Source organism: Lipophrys pholis (assembly GCF_963383615.2).
Source record: "Lipophrys pholis genome assembly, chromosome: 16".
NCBI classification, from domain to species: domain Eukaryota; kingdom Metazoa; phylum Chordata; class Actinopteri; order Blenniiformes; family Blenniidae; genus Lipophrys; species Lipophrys pholis.
The window spans coordinates 9,940,578-9,963,124 of record NC_137634.1 but is presented as its reverse complement, the minus strand read 5'-3'; the positions used below and the strand labels follow the sequence as shown (position 1 = coordinate 9,963,124).

The following is a 22,547-nucleotide window of genomic DNA, read 5'->3' as shown; positions in this document are numbered from 1 at the left end:
GAGAATAATTTAAATATTTACATTGAGCAGCCCGGTTGAATGGCCAAGAGATTTGGATTGAGGCTCACCTCCACTAATGTGGCTCAACTCCCATCAAAGACATGAATATTTGCAGTGATCACACTGAAACTGATTAAATTTTTAATAACTAATAACTATATTCATTACGCATATTACATTGTCTTAAGCCTTAGTCAGCTGGTACAGGCTCGAACTCTCTGTGAAGCCCAAGATGGAGAACAAGATATAGAAAATGAATGATTGGATGAATGCTCAACATATTAGAGCAAAGTTGATGACAGCTCTGCTTGTCCATGTCCCAAAGTGTCCTTTCATGACACTGAACCTGAAGTTGTTCCCAAAAGTGCGAGGCAGCAATGACCTTGGTGGTTGAATGTGTGTGTGACTGCCTGTGTGATTGGGTGAATGTGATATACACGGTTAAATCCTTAGGGAATAGTGCTGAGAATGTGCGACATAAGTAAAGTAAATATCCAACTTATTGTCTCATGGGTCAGAATTCAAGTTTCAGTCCTAACACAAACATTTGCCTCTCTGCATTGACTCCATCATAATTATTACATGATTGATACGATTACAGCCACTATTGGTCTCACCTTCTCCTACTCATAAAAACTGAAATGAGCCATTTGATTGAGCTGAGAGCTTTTGATTTCATGATATTTTGCAATCAGATGATCAATGCATTAAATACCTGCACCTTGTTGTTTACCATTTAAGTACAATTTCATCAGTTTACTCGATTTCACATCGCTGACAGTATTTGTAACCTGGTATGTATCAGCAATATGTACTCAAACACTGCCTGTCCTGCGAGTGTTAGGCTTCTCTGATGTCTTCACTTTCAAATAGAGTCTGTACTTCAGAACCTTGCAGGAAATTCTCAAAAACAATAAATCAGCTCAATTGTAACATATTTTCAACTCTCACGTTGACAGCAATAAGGAAAATACTTAACAATGCCCGACGTCATTCTTCCATACTTGAAGACCATTGGAACAAGTCTTTCAGTCCTTGCTTGTTTGCTTATCTTCCCCATGGCCCGAAAAGACATGGAAGTGCAAGACTGTTTTGACTGTTTGCTACGTCTGTTTACTGATGTGGGGTTGGTCTGCAGCCTTGTACCAGAAAAGGAGAATAAAACACATTGCAGCTGTCATTCAGATATGTTAGACATCGTTTTTAAAGTAAATGGCAAGAGATTGATGGATGTTCTTTTCACTGCAAGTTCTCTGTGTATTCACCCAAGTTTGTTTGAATAAGAATTGTTTTGAAATGTTATGTTCATGGACACAGTTTGTGTGGATCAGGAAAAACTGTTGAAGCACTTTTGTATTTTGCTGTTTCGTCTAAACAAACCCATTCAGAGCTTCTTCTTTTTTTTTGCTCTGTTTCTGCTGCTCACCGAATTCAGACTCGACACTGCTTTCTTCTACTTGACATGTATTCACACTGTATATAAAATTATGTGTATTTAAGGTTGTCTTTTTTGGCATATTTTGCTTCTCATTATTGTTTGCCAAATGGCACTTGTGATAAAGAAGTGATTTTTATTTTATTTTTTTCAAATAGGCAGGAAAGCTTGTACTCTATCTTATCCTACCACCAAAGGCGTACTAAATGCTAAAGCCAAATTAAAGTAAAAAATAAAATAAAATAAACGTTATGCATTATACATGTTTCCTGTTTTCTCTGTAGCTGTCACATATTGTTTCTTGGTATTGTCCTGCAGAGGGAGCTCTTATTAAGCGTTGCCTTAAGAAAGCGCCTCAGAAAATGTTCTGCACACAGAAAAGTTAGATAATCTACACAAGTGACCCACCATAACAAACATCTTGTCTTAAAGACTTCAATGTGAGGCTCTTTGCATTGCCTTGTTGTTGAACGGTGCTACACAAATAAACTTGTCTTGCCTTGCTTATATTGTGCTTTGGGTCTTTTTCACTATTTTGTCATTAAAGTTTGATTCAATAACACAGTTCATTCACAGGACCTTGCATTGTGCAAAGTGATCCTCGTATTGACGAGAGAAGTTCCCCAAGCATTCAAATCAAATTTTAATAATAACTCATACGTCATAAAATAACCAGACACATTTAAATGGGAGGTGAAATTCCAAGTTGTTGATATCTGAGTATTTCCCATCATAAGTTAAACCGGGCTCCATGCTGCTGCATAGTGAGGAAATGTTATTTATTTTATTCATATCTGCTTTTTCAATGTGACTGTTTGGCGGCACTGATGCTTTTCCTTGTGTCTTGTGTGTAATATCTTGTGTGTCAACTATGAGTGTGGGTGGAAGGTCCTGCTGTGAAGACTATATGCATTTGTTCCTATATGACTTTTCATTGTGATTGTTCACACAAGTCTGATGCTAGATGGAGTAAAAATGGACGGGAGGTGAAGATGTGGGGCCCTTCACCGAGGCGGTATCTGTAGACTGTGGTAGCATAACACAATAACATAAAGTAAGGTCAGTGACAAGACTAACAGTGCAAATATATAATCAGAAAATATTTTTGACCTGCAAATGTGTTTTCCAGCCTGTCCTTGTCAATGATCCTTCATAATAAGATTATATAAATAAAACAGAAAACTCTATCAACACAAACTAAGTGTGCTCCTAATCTAGTGAATAAAAATAATATATTATATCACTGTAAACTGTAAATAAATATCTGGCCTCGTTTGCCTTAAAGCAAGATCGGTTTACTTTCATTATGTGTGGCTCTGCAGTGGCCTCAGTGAGATCTCACATAATAACCTTCACAGTGTCATTCAGTTCATCCTGGACTTTTCAACATAACAGGGTGTGGCCTTATGTAATGTTGTAAAATGAACATCTATTGTATATGTCAGAGCAGCATGTCACCTTGCTGTGAAACTTTAGGGTTTAAAGTAAAAGTACAGTTTGATTAGTTCTTAATGAAAACTGGCTTTTAAAAGAAAACAACAGAGGCTGGAGCTCTTGATCACTGCTAAATAAAAAACAAACAAACAAACAAGCTCGAGCAGAAACCTGACAACACTACACTGACTCACTACTGGCTCCTAATACTCAAAAGTCACATTACTTAAAGTTTACAACTACAGTTGTCGGTGCTATTGTGTATATTTAGACGGGCTAAAATGATCTGGAGCAAAGAAATGTGACATTTCTAGAAGTGATGTAAAGTCAAGTTGGAGCTGTGTGGATGGGTGGTGGTGGCCGGGTGGGGGAGAAGAGTTGCATGACATAATGGTAATTTTGCAATGACACTTAAAGAACACTTAGAAGGGTCTGCCAGGCTCTGTAAAATGCAGGTAAAGATATAAATACACAAAAGCAATGATGTCACATTTGGGGATAAAAAGCATTTAATAGCGTGTGAAATTGATGATCGAGAAAAAAGCACATAAGCAAAGTACATTTTTCCTTCCATGAATAGGAGGGATATATATATATACTTTTTTTTTTTTTTAATTCTAAACACAGTAATTTCCTCACCATACCTTTTTCAATAATCACCAGCCTATCAGTTGCAGCTGAATCACCCATGACGCCGTCACTGTGCATCACAGGCGACCAGAGGCGTTTGCATCCATAGGAACAGGCCGATTTCCACAGTTTCTTACATGAGAATCATGTGATGTGACTGATCTGCAGGCAGCTGCCAGGTTCATCTCATCATGAATTAATCTTTATCTTGACCTCCTCCTGAGAGATCCAGACTTGTGCTGCATCTCTGACGTTGGATGTGCATGTACATGTTGTGTTTGATATTAGCTGAGGTCCAAAAGCCCAAACCGCCTAATTTCTGGCTTTGTGCCTGAGTCACATAGATAAATTAGCCCAGCTGCAGCTCGCTGTGCGGCCCGCCCATTGGGAGAAAACTACCAATGAAGGTCCATCTTATTTATACAGGCATGATAAGCCTCATCTCCCACCTCGTGCAGATGTTAATCGAGGTTCTGCAGTTTTTTTCTATGAGTCAATTAGAGGCATCAAGCAGTAGTGCGAGCGCAGCAGGACACATCTGTGCCATGAGATAATGTTTGTGGAACAAATCCGGTTTGTGACGTGTTGTGCTAACATTTAACATCAGAGTCAGGACGAGACAAATGTAATGTACATGTCCTATACTGATAGATACTAATGGAGGACACTGCAACTTTGAAAGAAAATGAATTATTCTACGTTTCAGCCGTCAAATCTGCACCACAGCCCACAAGCCAAACGTAAAGGAGCTTGGAGGGCTTTAAAATCCACCCACCTATTGAAAGAATTGGTTACAGGAACTTGACTTGATCGACAGCTTCCCCGTGTGAATGACAAAGTCAAGAGGGGAGATACAGTCATGATACAGTTTGTATAAAGGAAACCCTCTGTTACGTTTCATTTTGGTGAAACACCTGGATACACGTGAGTTTTCTGTTCAAGTTAAAACACATTAGTATCTTCCCATCAGAGTAATTTTTACTCCTCTCTTCTATGACGTTTTACAGGGTAAAATTGATCACACATTTTTCTTGGCAAGCGAATAAAAACAGGGTATTTCCCAAAGCATCACAGAGCCACAGGCTGATCTTCAGTAGAAAGTCTTCATACTTACACTCTGAGCATGAGTTTGACTGGAAGCCTCCCTTTATAGGGAACTCATTGAAATACTAGCAATTTTATTTTTCAACTCTCGGTTGTTATGTACAATTTCATCATTTTTTATTTCCCATATTGATTATGAAATGTAGTCTATATAGAGTATAGAAATTATGGGTCAAATATGTTGGAAGCTGGGAAATAGATCTCTTAATTTCTTAATGTATTTCTATGTTGAAGAATATGTGTATTCTAATGTAATCTTATGTGTTTCTTTGCTTTTTTGAAGCACTCAGAATTGCCTCGTGTATGAAGGGTGCCAGACAAATAAACTTGCCTTGCCTTGTGTGCATGCTTGCAATGACAACAGGCACAGTCAGAACTGCGGAAAACAGCTACATTTATTGTAACTCATGTACATAAACATCAGGTCTAACAATGCAGGGACTTAAAAAAGACATTTTCAATGACTAGAAAATCACAAACTGTATTTTTTAGGTGCATTAAAAGTAATCAAACTTGAATTGTATTTATTATTTGCTGAGTTCTGTCTCTCGATCTTCATTCATCAAACGCACATGTGGTGATTGATGCATCGCATGGGTTACATAGACAACGGAGAATGCTCTCAAAAAATACCTGGATATGAATATTAAAGACGGTTTTTCATTTTACCTGAATTGAATGTGCACATGAATGCATTCCATGTTTTCTTCAATGATAAAAAATATATATTCCAAAGCTCCTTTTTTTACTCTTTAATCTAAAAATGTCCTATCACACCTTTATTGATGAAGTACTTACATGCTGAGGCATTATTTACATTCTCTTTACAGAATACCTGTAAGTTTTATCATGTGACAGATTGCTTTCTGTCACAAAAAAACCCAAACAAACCAGTGACTAATGGCCATGATCCTCAAGCTCAACATCCTTTAAAAAAGCAAAAGCAAGACAACACATTCCCCTGAACAGGTCCAACTATAGCTGGCTTCAGTATTAACCAAAGATAACAAAACAATATGTACAAAATCCTTTGTTAAAGATGACAAAGGATATAACTTCTCTACATCACTCACTGAGGAAACATGGCTAAGAAATCCCTTCAACACTTCAGAGGTAAATAACATTTTGAGGTACGAGCGTTCATATATTCATCAAGATATAGTTTGGACTGAGATTATGTAAACAATGATGTCTTACACAATAATACACACAATATCATGTTTTAGTACAAGAAATGTAGAGGTCAAATATGCATTACTGAAGAAAAATCAGATGTACATTACAAGTCTGTGAAAAAGTGAAGGCACGCTGAATTGGCACAATATCTTTAGAATGTATTTGGCAGATTGAATACGTATTTGGTGTTTAATATCTGTTGCTGTTTGGAGGTAAATAGCCATTATCCTTTCCAGTTCGACCATAATTTCACCGTTATCATTCATATCCACTTTTAACCTCACTCTATGTTCAAATCATCCTTTTTTTCCAAGAAGAGTTGACACATCTACAACCATGACAAAGCCTTTGTTAATCCTGGAGTTTTACTGTGACGCAAAAGAGGCCGGCAAGTTGTCGTGACCTCAGAAATGTCATTCGTTACAGGTGTTACCAAACAACTCATAATTACTGCATTAAACCGGCATCGACTCAAATCGAAACGTTCAGAATGGAGGTCACTTCAGTAACTGAGAAAAAACAGCACGTGCACTCTGCACATGCACACACATTTTTACAAGCAAAACAAAGCACAAAGCAAGAATCCATGAACAACAATTGAAACAAAAATATAAATAAATACCTTCATACAGTATATGACCGAGCGGTCATTCAGTCAATGATTTAGTTTGCTTGAAGATCTGTAACGACACAACTGTGAGGAAATACTGTCTTGTCATTAAATACAACTATTAACCATTATGCAGACGTTACACGGGTTTATCCGTCACTTTAAACCTAATAAGATCAGACGGCTTCACCGACTTTGTAGCCATGTGTCATTAGGAAGCAGTTCCTGAAAATCCAATTTAACAAAGTTTCCATCTATAAAGCATTGTGTAGTAAATCTCTAACTATTAACTTTGTTGATATGTCCAAGTGCATGAAAACCCGGCTCGGCCTGAAGAGACCACATTCAAAACAACTGACAAATATGAAATGTTGGACCGACATCAGACCAAAAATCCATCCCTCCATTCATCCATCCATCTTCGAGACCTTTCGGATCAAAAGTCATCCTTTAGAAATCGTAACTCCCGCTGTTGTTGTCTTTGCGTGCTCTGGTGTGGTGACTGATCTCATGTATTAGAACAACAAAACAACAGTTGACATGGTTGTCGATCGGCTCCAATTCAGCAAAATTCATCAAATAAAAATGTTTTGTTGTTTGTTTTTGACGGGCAGCAAACAAGGCTTATTAAATGAAGTGTCTGCCTCACTGCTGTCACGCACTACAACAGTTGTGAGTGTGTTCTCTCCAATTTAAAAATGAAAATATACTCTTTAGGATTCAGGAGTGCTGCTGTATATGCGCACATTTCTGAAAACAACTTTGGTGCGCCGTGAAGAATTATGGTTGTTTTTTTTCTTCTTTCCTCCACTCTGATTGCAGTGCAGTACAGAGGTGTGAAGAGACCTGGAAGAGAGAATGAAAGAAATGTTTAAAGATAAGAAACATGATGTTTTTTTGATTCGTGTTGACAAGTGTATAGACTTGCTTCCAGACTGACGTGTCGTCTCACCTGTCTGCGCTCTGCCTAGCCAGACACCCAGCTGTGTGTGGTTGTGTTTACCCTCTGAGAAAACCCATGAGAGCCAGCTGCAGGGTCGAAATTAAAGTCCAGTGCTCCACCGTCCATAAGGGTGTCGTGGAGAACAGACTCCAGGTCACATTCAAGCTTCTCAATGGACATATTGTCCAGGTCGCTGGGCAGCCGCTCCTGATGATGATGATGATGATGATGATGATGATGATGATGTGGGTGACCAGAGTTGAGTTCCCTGTAGCCGCTGCTGCTGCAGCTGTAGTTAGCTGAGACGTCATTAGTGTGTGCTGGATGTCCCCGGGGCAGCTGCATGCATGTCCTCAGGCTGGTCATCTGAGGAGGGGCCCCTGAAAGACTAGTCAGACTAGTCAGGGGAATCATATTACAGCTATTCAAGTCCCGTGAGGCAGCAGGACTCTGGCTATGAATAGCTTGTGGATTTACATGAGGAACTTGGTGACTTTGGGAGGGATTCATCATTTTTACTCCATTGCGACTGCTGACATGGGTCTGGCTGCGGTACGTGGGCACTAAGCAACCCCCCCTCCCAACCTCGGACATGGCTGTATCCCGAGAGGGCATCAGGTTCCTACTGGTCTCTGCATCGACAGTCAGCAGCTCTTTGAGGAGGCCAGCCGGGCTGACATACTGGTTCTTATAAGCCCCAAAGCCTGGTTTGGACTCTGGAAGTGTCTGCATGGGAACAGGGGACAGGGAGTCCATCCTCACCTGTCCATACAAGCACTTACGGTAGTCCTGGGGATGTCGGGTTAAGCCAGTGGAGCCATAGGAGCCACTCTGAAGCATGACAGGGGAATGTGAGGAGTCTGAGCCCAGTGGGGTGTTTTTAGGAGACAGCAGGTTTAGGTTATCCAACAGATTCTCCATGACATTTTCTGAGCTGCCCTGGCCCATAGATCCAGCCACTTCAGACAGGCTAGGCAAGGTAGAGGTCATCTTGGTCCCCGCCGTTCCAGGATACATTATATGGCCGTCGGGCTCTCCCAGATCTTCCTGTTCAGGGGGGAAAGGTGAACGACGGCCACTCAGGGTGCTGGCATCAGAGCTGGTGCGTGTCCTAAAGGAGCTCCAGGCCTCCAAGTCCTCATTACTGTGCGAGTTAGGGCTTCCCAGCCAGTTGGAGTACTGGGAACCAGGGCTGCCTGCTCCTCCCTCTGCCCCCTCCTGTACTGCCATCTAGGGATAGAAACCCACAAACAGGCATCCATGAAGCAACAACTGTATTAATAACACTCACTAAAACAATCTGTGTTCAGCAGGACTGGAGAGAGAAACATCTTAATCAAAGCTCCCATACCTTTTTCTTTGTGGCCCTTCCTTTGCTCTTGACAAACTTATTGTTGTTGTCCATGGAAGCAGCTCGGCGTCGCGGAGACTTTCCGTTCTTTCCTCCTTCTGGGTTGAGCATCCACCAGGAGCTTTTCCCCGTTCCCTCATTCTGAATGCGAACGAAGCGGCTGTGCAGGGAAAGGTTGTGTCTGATGGAGTTCTGAATGAGGAAAAGGAGCAAATGAGTGGCATGTTTTGTGTGACAGAAACACTACAGTTCTGTGAAGGCTACAATGTGGCAAGAGGAACTAAAAACAGAGCCATTTCAAAGACTATACTTAGTGCAAGTTGGTCAACACTTTCTTCATGAATCGCTGGAACTGTTCAAGTACAGCTATAGCATTTTGGTAAAGGGCTGAACAGAGATGCTATTCAGACCAATGCGGGGCTGTGCAGTATTTGTTACTAAGTATCAGAGGTGATGAAAAGACACACATTCTTCCTTTGAGCACAAGTGTACAGTGGGTTGAGGAACGCTGAAGCGATGGGCAATGGCGGGTTCCGCCCTGGACAAGTGGTCAGTTCACTGCAGGGCAAACACACAGAAACAGACAGTCACACTTATACTTACACCCACTGGTAGTTTTGAGCCAACAATTAATCCCAAAAGCATTTTGTGTTTTTAGACTGAGTAGAAAACCGGAGTATCCGGAAAATACCCACATGTGCACCAGGAGAACACGCAGACTCCAAACCAGTGATCGAAGAGTGCCACACTACACTAACTTAGAGCTCAATAATTCAATGAGAGTAGAAATATTGATTCATCTATCACTGTCAAGAAAGGCCAAAGTGTGTTTAATATGAATTAAAACGGATCGTGACAAGCATCAATAAAAATACCCTTTTCATCAAAGGAAAACCACCATAAAGAGACTAATCACTGAAACTCACCAGGTTTTTGTTTGAAGTTCGACTTTCAGTGCATCATTCTGATAAAAAGCAAAAACCTTCCCAGGTGATGAAAGTGAATCAGAACAGAAATGTCAGATAAAATAACGCTGATACGATGATTTGTGATTTTAATGCAATTTTTTGAAAGTAGAACATTTTTCTGAGCTGTTTTACTGATTTTTAACACCAATTTTACTGTCTGATAGTTTTTGGTTTACCTTATGAATGTTGATCCGTTTTTAATCATTCCTTAAATAATCTTGATATACATGACTCACTTTGAGAAGTCCCGTTTTAGATTTTATTAGCGTGGTCATCGTACACCCTCCTCACCACAGGCTTTAATTCCAGGTTTCCTTTCATGTTTCCTGTGATCCCCACCAAGTTTTATCTGCTCACTGCTATCCCACCCTTCCAGCAAATGCAGAAAAGAGACTAAATTTAGATGTGAAAGACATGCTACAGGGGAAGAAAAAAAACAAACAACCCAGATCAGACTCAGTACTGCTGCTGGTTATGCACATAAAAGACACTATTTTGTGTGCACCAAACTTTAACAATAATTTAACTATTTCAAATCAATCTGGTTTTAACCAGTGTGTTCCCATTTTTGTATGTGGTCATAGTCGTCCTTGTCCTAACATGCATACACCTAAAGCCCCATTCAGTCCACTTTTTAATGCTACGTTATGAAACCCAAAAAGGACACACTCCTGCGGTAATACTCTCAGGAAGAGAAAACAACGTTGGTTACGGGACAGAAAGACGGCCGTACAGGATATAGACGCGCTGCACAGCCCGATCTTGTCAGACAAAATATGAACCTCATATGAAACTTGCTGTACTGGATGGTTGTGCAGAAAGAAAGACCAAAGTGTAACACAACGTGCTGCAGAAGGGAATTTCCCCATAATGCCCATGTGAACGAGAAAGCAGCTCCCTGCAGTTAGTGAAGCCAGATGTCCCCAACCACAGGATTCAACTGGGATAGACAAAGCATGAAGATAAAGACATTCACATTCAAAACAATAGATGGATTGTGTGAGAGTGCGTCTGATGTGTTGGTCTGGGGGAACGTCGGGCTTTTGTCAAGAGGACGACACATTCACTTAACATTCATATGAGAGAACTTTTTTTTTTTTTTTTCTTCGTCTAATGCTTTTACATTCAGTAATATTGTAACTTTGAAAAAAAGAAAATATTGAACTAAGTGCACAAAAAAGTATTCATAATAAGAACAAGCTAAACTGTTTCTGAGTGTCTCTCTCGAAACAAAAACGCTGATCCACCAGTTCAACTTGAAACTGTACATTAGCATAGAGAGAAGGCAGGGGTCTGTGCAAAATGAGAATGTTTTACTGAAAAGAGAGTACGGGGAGGTCGCAGAGTTCAAAACAAAGATGGGGAGGGCGGCAGAGTGAGATGTTTTTGCCGGCAGAGCTGAGGTCAATGAGTTCAGTGTGTGTTGCAGGGCCCGCGCTGACAGAGACATGCAAACAGGTTGGATGGAAAAGGAACGCAGGGAAGAAGAGAAGCATCAGATGTGACACGCTGGACCTGCTTTTGTGACTCACCATAATAGGCGCCTCACCACTACCATCTTCACTACACCGCCAGAACCAGACTCCTCCCCCCATCTTAGACCAAATTTGAAATGAGGCTTCCTGTGTCAGAGGACATCCTACCCAGGCAGCCTGAAGACACTCGAGGTGAGGTTAGCGCTTACTGCAACGTCACAAAATGCAGATGTATGTTCATTTGAATTGTGACCTTTTCACTTTTTTTCTTTTTACATGAGCTCAATCTGACTCTGAACACAGGAAATGAGTCATTGTTGGAGAACATGAGATCTCAGCAGTGTGCTGCCAGACTCAGTCTGCAAACCAGCTTTAGTCGACTAACCAAATACCAAGTCTTGCTTATACAAGGTTGAGATCAGTGCTGATATGCAAATATCTGCAGCCTCTGATTAGTGCCCACAATAGATCATGCACTGCATGACTGGACCGTGGAAAGGGGCATTCTCTACTGGGTCTAGGATAATCCCTGTCTGAGACAGACCTCACCTCAGCCAAAGAGAACAAAAGACATCCCCTGCCTCACTAATTCTGGAGGTGCCCCACTCGCACATTATTTCACTGAAAGCCTGACCCAAGGTGGCCTATGTGTTTCATTGTTGCTCAACTTCTTTACAAAGTGCATTGTTATGGCTCCCACTTTAAACAGACTTTGAAGCAATAAATTATGGACACCTGTAGCTGCATTAAGGCTGATCTGAATGCAAAGCATTAAAAAAATCTATTTGCTCTCTATTGACCTTTCTGGACGACTGGGGAAGTTCCCAGGCACAGATTATGAGGGCCCGTAAACTGTTTGAGAGGGAAGAACTTTTCAGCAATTAGAGCAGTGGGTCAAATATAAGCCTTTGCAAGACTTAAGCATGTCAGTTCTGAATTGTAACATAATGCTCCTTTGCCTACCCCATCTGCTCCTCTTGACTTGAGGAGAAAATACCTTGCAACGCTGCATCTGGTGTAAAGTAGTGCTACGATGTCACATACAGGTCCAAGGTCAGCTGGTACAAGAACGACTGACATGAAGGACTGACTTTGGACTAAATCTATTTTCAGTTTGCCCTTAAAAATACTCGGCAGAACACAGGAGATCTGTTAGGGTCACGCATTGCTGCTACAGAACATGATTGCACAGAAGACCCGCACTGAAGTATCATCCAAGATTGTAAAATTTTCACAAGAGTCCCAAAAGTCCGCCATCAATACAAGGAAAACAAACTACATGCAGCGTGAAGCGACACCTCCTTCTCAACTTCAAAACAATCCCATTGACACAGCTGCTGTTTCTTGGGTAGTGAACCATGAGCTTGGCAGTAACGGTCGCAGAGTAAGTCAACAAACAGGGCCCGGTCGCAGGAACAGGTGCAGCCACAGTGAAAGTGGCCTCACTTACAAGTGGTCCAAACATTTTACATAGCGCATCAGACGCAACCACAGACAGGACAGAGGATCTCCCGGGAGGCCGACTGCTGGGGACCAGATGCTTCCTAAAAAGTGCCAGCAATGACGATGGCCAATATTTAGCCAATGATGAAAAACTCAAGCAGAAAGACTGAAGTTGAACTTCTATCACCTACATGAGGAGACCCTGTGCAGACGGCTTTACCACATAATATTAGAAATGTTATATTACCTCTAACGAGTGGAAGGCCATCGCCTCATTGTTGTTCCAGATTCTGTGAACCATTGTCTGACTTACACTGGATTGTTGAACATTTCTGCATCTGCAGTCACAAGATTGTAAATATGGATGCATCAGTAGTGCCTTTTACTTTTTCTTTTCTTTTTTTATCTTAGCGACCGACTAGTTCTGTATTGAAGAATCCACAGTTGTTGTTGTTTTTTTAACGTCTTAGTTGAGGTATATTGTTTTGCACTGTAACACATTTGCAAAAATGTAATGATATATAGAATCTCCAATCACCGACCCCAGCAGTAAGTGTAAAGCGTTGTTTTTGTTTACAGATTTAATATTGTGGGGAATAAAGGAACCATGTGAAACAATTGCGCATATCTCAATGTCCCATTAACAGTGTGATAGGGAAGTGCAGCAATCTCTACTGCTGCCTGCCACCACAAAGAGTTCAGCAGTGGCAAACTTGTTGACCACATCACTGACCAAGTGTGACTGAATTTAATAGACTTTTTTGCTTATTTGGAAAACTGAGTGATGAGTGATTTGGAATTCAAAATAGACTTAAAATCAGGAATTCATCTATCTTCAACACCTGGTTTATCCAATGTCGGATTGTGAGACCTGGACAAAAGGCAATGTAGACCCTGAAGAGTTTCCCGGTTCATCACAGAGATAAACCAGAAACACATTCACACATGTATTCAGATAGAAAACAGACAAATGTGACAACATGCAAACTCCAAACAGAAATGCAGTTCAGAATGGAAACTGAAGCTTCCTCCTGTGAGGTAACAGTGCTCACCACCAAAAACATGTATGCCATGAATCTAAACCCAATTTAAGTTTAGATAATGAGGATTCATTGATTAAAAACACAAAAAATGCCCATTTCAGTTACTAATTTGATTCTAATCATTGATTTCAGAAAGGAATGTCTGTGCCTGTTTGTAAAAGATTATTGATCATTGCCCTGCAGCCTGTTCCTGCACATTTCTTATACTTAAAATACTGTAGTAAACAGGCCCATCATGCAAATATTTGCTGCTTGCACACATGCTTCGTAGCGGCACACTTCTTTGCCACTTTTTTTTCTCTCGCTTTAGAGAAACTGCCTCGCTGAATCAGCACGGCAAGCAACTACAAGGACAAAGCATTCAGATATCTGGTGTAAATATGAGAATTAGACAGAACGCCACTTTGCAGAGATTACAGTAGAAAGACAAGCCACTTCCTGACAGTGTCTTCCTGTGCACTCCTCCCCTCCCTCGTTTCTCCTTTGACCCAGGACGCATAAAGCGAAGTTTGAAAAGTGAGTGAGAGACCTGGGTGGTTTTTTTTTGTTGTTTTTTTTTTGCCACAGGGCGGTAAAAAGGCGATCAAGGCTGCAGAGGAAGAAGAAGAAGAAGAAGAAGAGTGCTGCAGTCTGTTGTGTGGAGAGCGTATCGCCTCTTCATGGCTCCGTTCACAATGCAGGCTACTTCACGAACACTGAGCATCAAACTGAGTGACCTACTTCTGCAAAGGCTTCAAAGTGGGACCCTGAAAAGGAAAGGAGAGCTTTGTGTTTGGGGTTCGGCTTCAGATGAAGGAGGAGGATGCGGATGGGAAAAGTAATACGAAAGTAATACGAGCTGAAAACCACATTTTCATATCCACTAATACTCGGGTGATCTGAAACTTAATGTTTAATCTTTCTTAGCCTCTAAAGTGTGCAAAGAATGCGCGTCAGTCAAGATTAGACTAAGAAAGACCAACTTGTTGTTTTTTTCTACTGGCTTGAACGCTAATCTGATTTAATTTTGATCTCATTTCTCTTCCCTCATTTCTCTTCCCTCCCTCTGAAGTCAGTCGTTTTGTGTGAGAGGTGTGAGGCAGGCAAGGCTCTTTTAGCAAGCATAACATAGAGGGGGATTATTGTCCTTGCGCAGTCTGGAGGACAATGCAAAGATCCACATGCCACAGATTCCTCAGACTCACACGTGTAGACGGCAGACTGTACACAGGCCTCAGCGTCCCACCCCGCCAGTCAGCTGATTGCTCCCCTCCTTCCCTCGAGCCACTGGCTGCTCCTCTCTGAAAGCCCCTGCCCCAAGCCTCGCTTTCTTCATGGGGTTACTTGAAGCTCTTAGTGGGCCTCTTAAGTTCAGGGCAGGCCTCCCTTTTTAACCTTGTGATCCCAAGACAAATAGCTGGCAGTTATTCAGGATTTTTTTTTTCTTTCTTTTTTTCCACTGCTGCGCCTTTTAGTAGCCGTCGCCTGTTTTCATCGCTGTGTCCTCAAATGGAGTTCATAAACTAACAATGACAAACCTCTCTGTGAAAGAGTATTTGGAAACACAATTAGATTCATCAGCATCAAGTAATTGAGCTGAAGATAGTTCTGCTCTGCTAATGTCGTTTGTGGAATCCAGAATCATGTTTTTTGATGTTTTATCTGGGAAAATTCCACAAAGATGAAACGTACGGCGTAAGTGCATGCACAAAGGGAATCTATATTTGAGCTGTAATGTGTTTTTAAACACAAGATTATGACTGACCCCTGAGTCATACAGAAAGAATTTGCAGTCTGTGATGGAGGAGAAAACATGTTGTTTTATATTGAAAAAACGAATAAAATCGAACCAATGTATTTGTTATCAGGATCATTTTAAGCGTCACCAAAAAAACGCGCAAACCTTTTTTTTTCAAAGTAACAAATACGAATAAGCTTGTGGAAAACGTCCACATTTAACTCATGCCTTATACATGACATAACTTCCATTATAAATGAATCTATTATTATCCCAAAAATGATCTTTCCCCAAGCGAACCAAGTATTTTTTTGGTTCCCCAATTTACACCATCAGCTTTGACAGGTTGTCTATTTTGGATGATGTTGGATTGGGAATCAGTTTGTTTTTTTAACGCATGTTGGTGATTCAGAGAAAGTGAGAAGTGAGAATTCTTCAAAATTCTATCAGAATCAATCAAAATATGTTAGGGTATTAAAGTCTTAACAAAAGTAGTAAAAAGAATATCCCTCTGACTATCTTTCTTTTACTTCATCACAGTCAGTGAAAGAACAACTGAAGCCACCAGGAATTGTATCACAAGACTCTGGCATTTACAAACATTTCTTCCACGTGCATCACATCAGATTTTCACATAATATGCAGTTTGTCAAGGTTTTAAGTGAATCTAGGCTTTGCCAACGGTGAAGTTCCACCAGCGGCCACTAGGGTTTGGCAAATATACTGGATGGATGGATGGATGGATGGATGGATGGATGGATGGACCTGATTCAGGGGTTACATTTCAACATGTTATGATAATGTGAAGAATGTGACGGATTTTTATTCAAAAACAACCATTCACTTTTAATCTATACCCCTTCGTTGAATTTACAGACACACAGCTCAGACCTGTGCTAACTGTGTAACCGATAAACTTTGCTTGTGTGCATGTTTTTGGATTGTGAGAGGTAATTGGAGAGTAGTCGGTGAGAACCCAGACTCAAAACAAAGAGAATACGTAAGAAGAAATGCCTTCGGGAGTTAAACTAGAGATCCTCTCGTAGTCCGGTAAGATGTGCCAATTCCTATATGGAGTACTGCAATAACAACCGTGTTTCCAAATATAACAGTTCTGATGGCATCCAGCGTTGCATTACTTTAATTGACTAGTTGCAGATTCCACCAACAAAGCAGATTCATGTTTTTGAGAACCTCCTCAGTGTCACAAAACTTTGCAAGTCTCACGTGTCGATATTTTTTTTTGCCCCCAGGTGGGATACATGTATGTATTGTCAGTTGATTCAAAGGGTGTTGTTCGATTCGAGTCATACTGAGCTTTTCCACTGTGCAGCTCAGCTTGTCCTGAAATAATACTTTCAGTGTTGTCTGATATTAGTATCCACAGTTAGTACACCCAAACGTCATGTACCCGTCAGCCAAATCTACAGACTGCACATTTGCAGAGTGGCCCTTTTCATAGACAGTACAAGTACATATACAAGATGGTACAGAACGATAAACTGCTTCACAACAAAGCAGCTTCGTACCTGCAACAAAAGCAACTTAAAAAAAAAATTACTTTGAAAAAAAAAAAAGAAGACTATTTTCATTGTATACTTTAAAATATCAGTGCGAGTTGAACTTAGAAGTGCCACTTCCTGTTCCAATATTTGATGTCACGGTTCACTGAGAAAAACAGCAGCAGTACCAGTAAGATGCTCCAGTACGTTGCATACTATATGCTGGCACCAATACCTCGGGGAATGGGGGGGTGGGGGGTGGGGGGGGTGGGGGGGGGGGGGGTGCAAAGACGGTGTGATCACTAAGCTAAAAGTTTTCTCAGAAAGAAAACAAAAAATAATCTCCCTGACATGAGAGCGACAGGAAGCTGCGGAGGCAGCAGCATTGCCCTCGGCTCCACCCACCTCCATTTAGAGTAGTACAATTGCCGAGGTTCAAACTCAACGCCCTCCACCCACCATGAGGTCCTCAGCTTATCTCAATCTGTCACTACAGCTAAGGACACTCCTGCATGTGGATTCTAAACTCAATACAAAAGCCAGGATATGACACAAAACATAATAAAGAGACTTTTAATTTTGCTCATGGCCAAAATGGGATTAAATTAATTAATAAATAAATAAATAAATAAATAAATAAAAGACTCCACATAAATTTAAATGCACCGCTTGATCCTTGTACGGTCCTCCTCTTTTTCCTACCCTGACCCTCGTGTTTTGCAGGGTGGGGATGTTAACACATGGCACTGTTTTCCATCCACTCGGCAGGAAATGCATCATAGTTCATTGTGGGGGGACCGTCGTGTTTTTTTAACAGGAAAGTGTAAAAATAACCATTAGCCAGCGGTTCCAAGGCCTGGCGGACATGCCAGCATTGAGGAATGCCGAGGCTGAAGCGGCGATGCATTGATTTTATATAAAAGAAAAACATGGAGGAGTTTTGGGTTTTGAGTTGAAGTCAATTAGTTTTGCTCGACAGTGGCTGAATAAAAACCTTGCGGGGGGGGGGGGGGTAGTTTCAAAAGGCAAAGTAGTATTTCCAATGTAGTTGCCCATCAGGGGCAGATAGGTCAAACCGAAGATACAGCTTAAAGTACACGTGCAAAGAAATGAACCTTCTCGATATAAACTAAGCAAACCGTTGATTCTGAGAAGATTGAGTGACGAAGGATTGGAGCTGAGTGAAATACAAGCAGTATTAGAAGAGTAATTGATTCGATTCCAATGTTTAATGCAAAAATCTTGTGTATTAAAGCCGAATTGGGCTTCTGAAGACAAGCCTTCCTCTCTGCACTCCACGTGAACAAGCACAAATACCTCCAGCCAAAGGCCTGAGAGAGGGCACAAGAGGAAGTGATAGGATAAAGAGCAGCGATCCCTTTCTCCGAGCTGCAGCATCCGCTGAGGAAACTCTAGAAGACAGGGACACAAAGATATGAGCGCACGGCTCAGGAATGGAGGATGTTTGACGTCGTTCCCCGCATCCCCCTTCCCACAGAACCCTTCCCCTCCGACACACTCCCCAACACTGATTGAGCTGTTTGTGTCACCTCCTGTTATTGTCGAAAAGGGGGGCTCAGTTTACTCCGCACTGCTTCCCTTTTCCAAAAAAAAAAAAAAACATCTTTCTTTCCCAGCAGCCAGAGTACGACTTATAAGAGAGCGCAGATGAAAAGCTAAGAGGGAAGAAAAAGGTGGTTGAGCCGGGCGATAAGTCAGATTGTAAGCCGGGATCAAGCGTTTGGCGTGGGGGTGTCGAACAATGGAAACTATATTTGATTGAGGTTTCCCAAAGGCATTTCCTGACAACTTTGACATCACATCTCCTGAGAATGCCGGAGTTACAGGAGGGGCCACACAGCCCCTAATATAAACTGAAACTCAGATCACGTTGAAGTGCTCAGACTTTACTTTTCCTCTTCAGTTGCTCCACCTTTGAATTTTTTTCCCCTCTTATGCTCCCAGTCCATTTCCCTCCATCACGGCTGAGTGACCACCTGACCGCTCGAGATGATAATTAAACCTGGATTAACATGTTCAGGCAGGAATTAAGCAAATGTTTTCTTAGTGTGTTAAATATTTCCAAGTCAGCAGTCGCAAATTTTAAATTTCAAGTGGGGTTTTCCAGCTTGTCCACAAATGACGGGAGAGCCAGCCATGAGTCAGGATACTTGCGGCGTTTCAGGCTAGACTGCGCCCACATACGTTTGTTGGGATTAGAAAAAAACACATTGCCGACATCTCAGTCGTGCGTTTTTCTAGTTGTTAGATTTCAACCATCACATAGTCACGCCTCTTATATGGCTCGGTAAAAGCTTCAAAGGCAGAAACCTTCTCAGCCAACTAATGGCTTGTTTACAATCACAGCAGCTGGATGATCCTCTGCTGTTTTAGAGCCGTGAGCTTCCTCAGTGACACAGCAGAGCGGCGTGTGCTGCCGCTGAGGAAACCACTCCAAAACTTCAAAGGTTACTTGAGATGCCAAAGTTCAGCAGCGCACTTTGAAAATGACCATCGGACATTTTTGAACTCTCGGCTAAAAACTCTACTGCTTGTTTTGTATAAAAAATATAAAAATGTGCAAAAGTTTTATTACGAATCACGTTATATTAAACACAGAAATGGCATGAAGCCATTGAGAACACAAGAACTCGCAGGTCTTCTGCAGATCCCTGTTTGGATCGAAGCATTGCAAGACAGCAAGTTGTCTTGAGGAGCACACACACTACTGAATGAATTTCAAATTCATTTTCAAATTTCAAAGTTAAGGCCAAACAGTAATTGTTTGGATTAAGTATTAAGTTGCTCGCTTGTGCACTGGACCAAAGAAACCTGTTTGACATTCATTCCATAATAAACCCTATTCATTTTAGATCAGTGATTAAAAATCTGGGGGTAGAGGAAAGCCTTTTCCCAGCATGATTTTCTCTGATGGAATCATTATAAGAACGAATAAATGTAAAGGAAAACGTAATTATTTATCACATTTTAAAATGAATTTATTGTAAGTGTAATAGAGATTAATTAAAATACTCAATCAACACTTCCTATTGGGGAAAGGATGTGAAAATTGTATGCAATGATAAAAGTGCCCCAAAACAAAGTCCCATCAGTGCATACATGCAGATTTAGTTTCGAAATGTGTGTGTGTGTGTGTGTGTGTGTGTGTGTGTTACTCTTCCTGCACATCAAAGACCCGCATGCGTTGGATGGCGCTCAGAATGTAACATAAGGTGTTATTTTTGCGACTCTGATATTATTGTGCAAATGTCAGATTGAAACAACAAAAACAAACACACACACACACACACACACACGCACACACTGTTTACATGTGTGCGCACTCGTGCATTCATTCAGACAGTCTCCACGCGCACGCGGCCGGGCAACTCACCTTCCAGCCCGCGGAGCTGTTGCTGTCTCCTTTATCCTTGAAGTAAGGCACACTCTTCACCATCCAGTCGTAAATCTGAGACAGTGTCAGCCTCTTCTCGGGCGAGCTGTCTATCGCTTTGGTAATGAGGTCAGCGTACGACATGTTCCCCCAGGCGTTCCTCCGGGACGAGCTGCTCTTCCTCTGGCCGGAGGCACCCAGAGGTGACACCCCGGGAACAGGCACCTGTTGCTGCTGAGGCGGCAGCTGCGGGCCCGGGAGCTGCTGCTGCTGCTGCTGGAGGTGATGCTGCTGCTGCTGCTGCTGGTGATGATGATGAGGAGGAGGAGGAGGGGGGTGATGATGGAGGTGATGGTGGTGCTGATGCATTTGCATACAGTTTATCTCCAGGCAGTGTGAAACAGTGCGGGGCGGTTTGTGCTCCGCGTACTCTCCATAGTCCTCCTCCAGCAAGCCGAGGCTGCTGATGAACTCTCCTACCGGCTCCGGCTGCACGGACGGCACCGGGGAGGATGTGTTGGAGCTGGCCGGGTCCACGAGCTCCGGCCGGGGAAGCGGCCAGGTGCAGGACCGCGGGCGGGACAGAGGCTCGAAGTCCGGGTCTATTTCTACCGGCTGCGGCTGCGGAACCTCAGCCATGTTAGGGTCACTGTCACATATTAGAATAAAGAAATGATCAGTACATAAATAACAAACACCAAGTATTATAAAATAAATAAATAAATAACTGTGAGATTCACGCACCAGACGCCAGACGAACACCAGGCAATATGAGAGAGGGCTTTCAATAAAAGTTTAGTTGCCGGTCTGGAGTGAAGTTGACACCATCCTGCAGCGACTCGTTTCAACTGAGAGCCTGCCGCCCTGTTAACTAGTACTACTGAGTGCTGCCTTCACGGACCCCCCACTGGCTCGGAATTATCATCCCCCACTACCTGGCTGCTCTGCGCTTTTTGGTTCAAAGAGGTCATTCTTATGATGCAACTGCCATCTTTTCATTTCAAAAGGAATCAGTTGACCCAACTATATAATGATTTGAAGTGAAAGGCATTTGATGCAATTTTCCAAAGCAGAATTTCAAGCAAAGTGTGAGTTTGTGGAAACTTATCAGTCACCGAGGTCATGATGTCTCAAGCTCTGGTTTTAAAATAAAAGTGGAGTTCCTTGAGAAGTCTGTCTCTTTTCTTGAAAAGTTTACCAAATGGTTCTTACCACCAGTGACCATTCTTATCAATCAAAACGTTTTTATCTTTGTAATTCAGAAGTAATGTTTTTTTTTCCAAGTTGCTCAGAGACACCAGAAACCACGGCTATTGTAGTATATAATGCAGATTTAATTAGTGTTCATGAACGTGTAGAAAAAGTGATTACTTCTGTATTTCCATTTGCTTTCAGAATCCTGTTAGATCATTTTAAAAAATCTGTTTACGCATAACCTCTCTCATACCTTTTTCAGCACTTGAACGCACCACAGACGCAGCGGAATATGCGGACTCCCCCTGGAGGACCTGACTTTCCTCAATGAAGAGCCTCTTTTCCCCCCCGAGTGATTCATATTACATTTTCTTCACAGGTGCTTTAATATATAATACTCACAAAACACAGTCCAAACCTCCAGCTGGGATTATGGTCAATTACTTATTATTTTGATATTATAACACAGCAGAACACAAACTATAAGGGAACTGGTTAGTACAACACTAATCAATATAAATTATACATTTTTTTATATTTATTTTGTACACGCGCAGACTGCCTGTTATTAAAATATTACAAACCTTCAACTTTTAATAAACTACAGCTCAGTACTGCCCTCTATTGGGTCACATGTCGAGTCCCACTTTCCACATCTCACTCGTTTGTACTTAATGCGCTGGCATATACACTATACATATATATATATATATATATATACAAGACGTGTTGCCAACCTCTTATCATGCCAATCAGCTGTGTTTAAGGAAAAGTGAACAAAATGTGGAAATGAGGCACTTTGAAACGTCAACCTGTCATTTTCCACTTTCTCAGACAATGCACGTTGGAGGGTGTTTTTAGACCAGAAGGAATCCGAGTGGCACATTGTTAAGAGGTTGTTTGACTTTAAAAGCACTTCCGCTGCAGAGGCCATGAAGTTCAAGGTCTAATTATGTTTTTACTGTAAACCTGATGTGGGCTGCTCGATGCTGAACAGGACGGGCTTTTCCAATCGGCCTGTGAAAACATCATTAATCACAACTGCAGGCATTTGTGTGCCTTCTGACACTTTGATACAAAAATATTTTTACTGTTGAAGTTCCAGAAGAATCAGTCCAAATTTATTGT

General features: G+C 41.6%; 1 protein-coding gene across 1 annotated transcript; it reads right to left on the bottom strand.

Annotated features, from left to right (window-relative positions):
• Positions 1–4,981: 4,981 nt before the first annotated feature.
• LOC308122082 (forkhead box protein O1-A-like) lies at positions 4,982–21,069 on the bottom strand. The gene is made up of 5 exons (XM_080483709.1): positions 20,970–21,069; positions 20,226–20,874; positions 8,684–8,875; positions 7,342–8,562; positions 4,982–7,235 (listed from the first exon to the last, which is right to left on the bottom strand). The coding sequence occupies exons 2-4, from the start codon at positions 20,862–20,864 to the stop codon at positions 7,357–7,359; spliced, it is 2,037 nt and encodes a 678-aa protein (XP_080339835.1). The 5' UTR covers positions 20,865–20,874; positions 20,970–21,069; the 3' UTR covers positions 4,982–7,235; positions 7,342–7,356.
• Between the last annotated feature and the right edge of the window lie 1,478 nt (positions 21,070–22,547).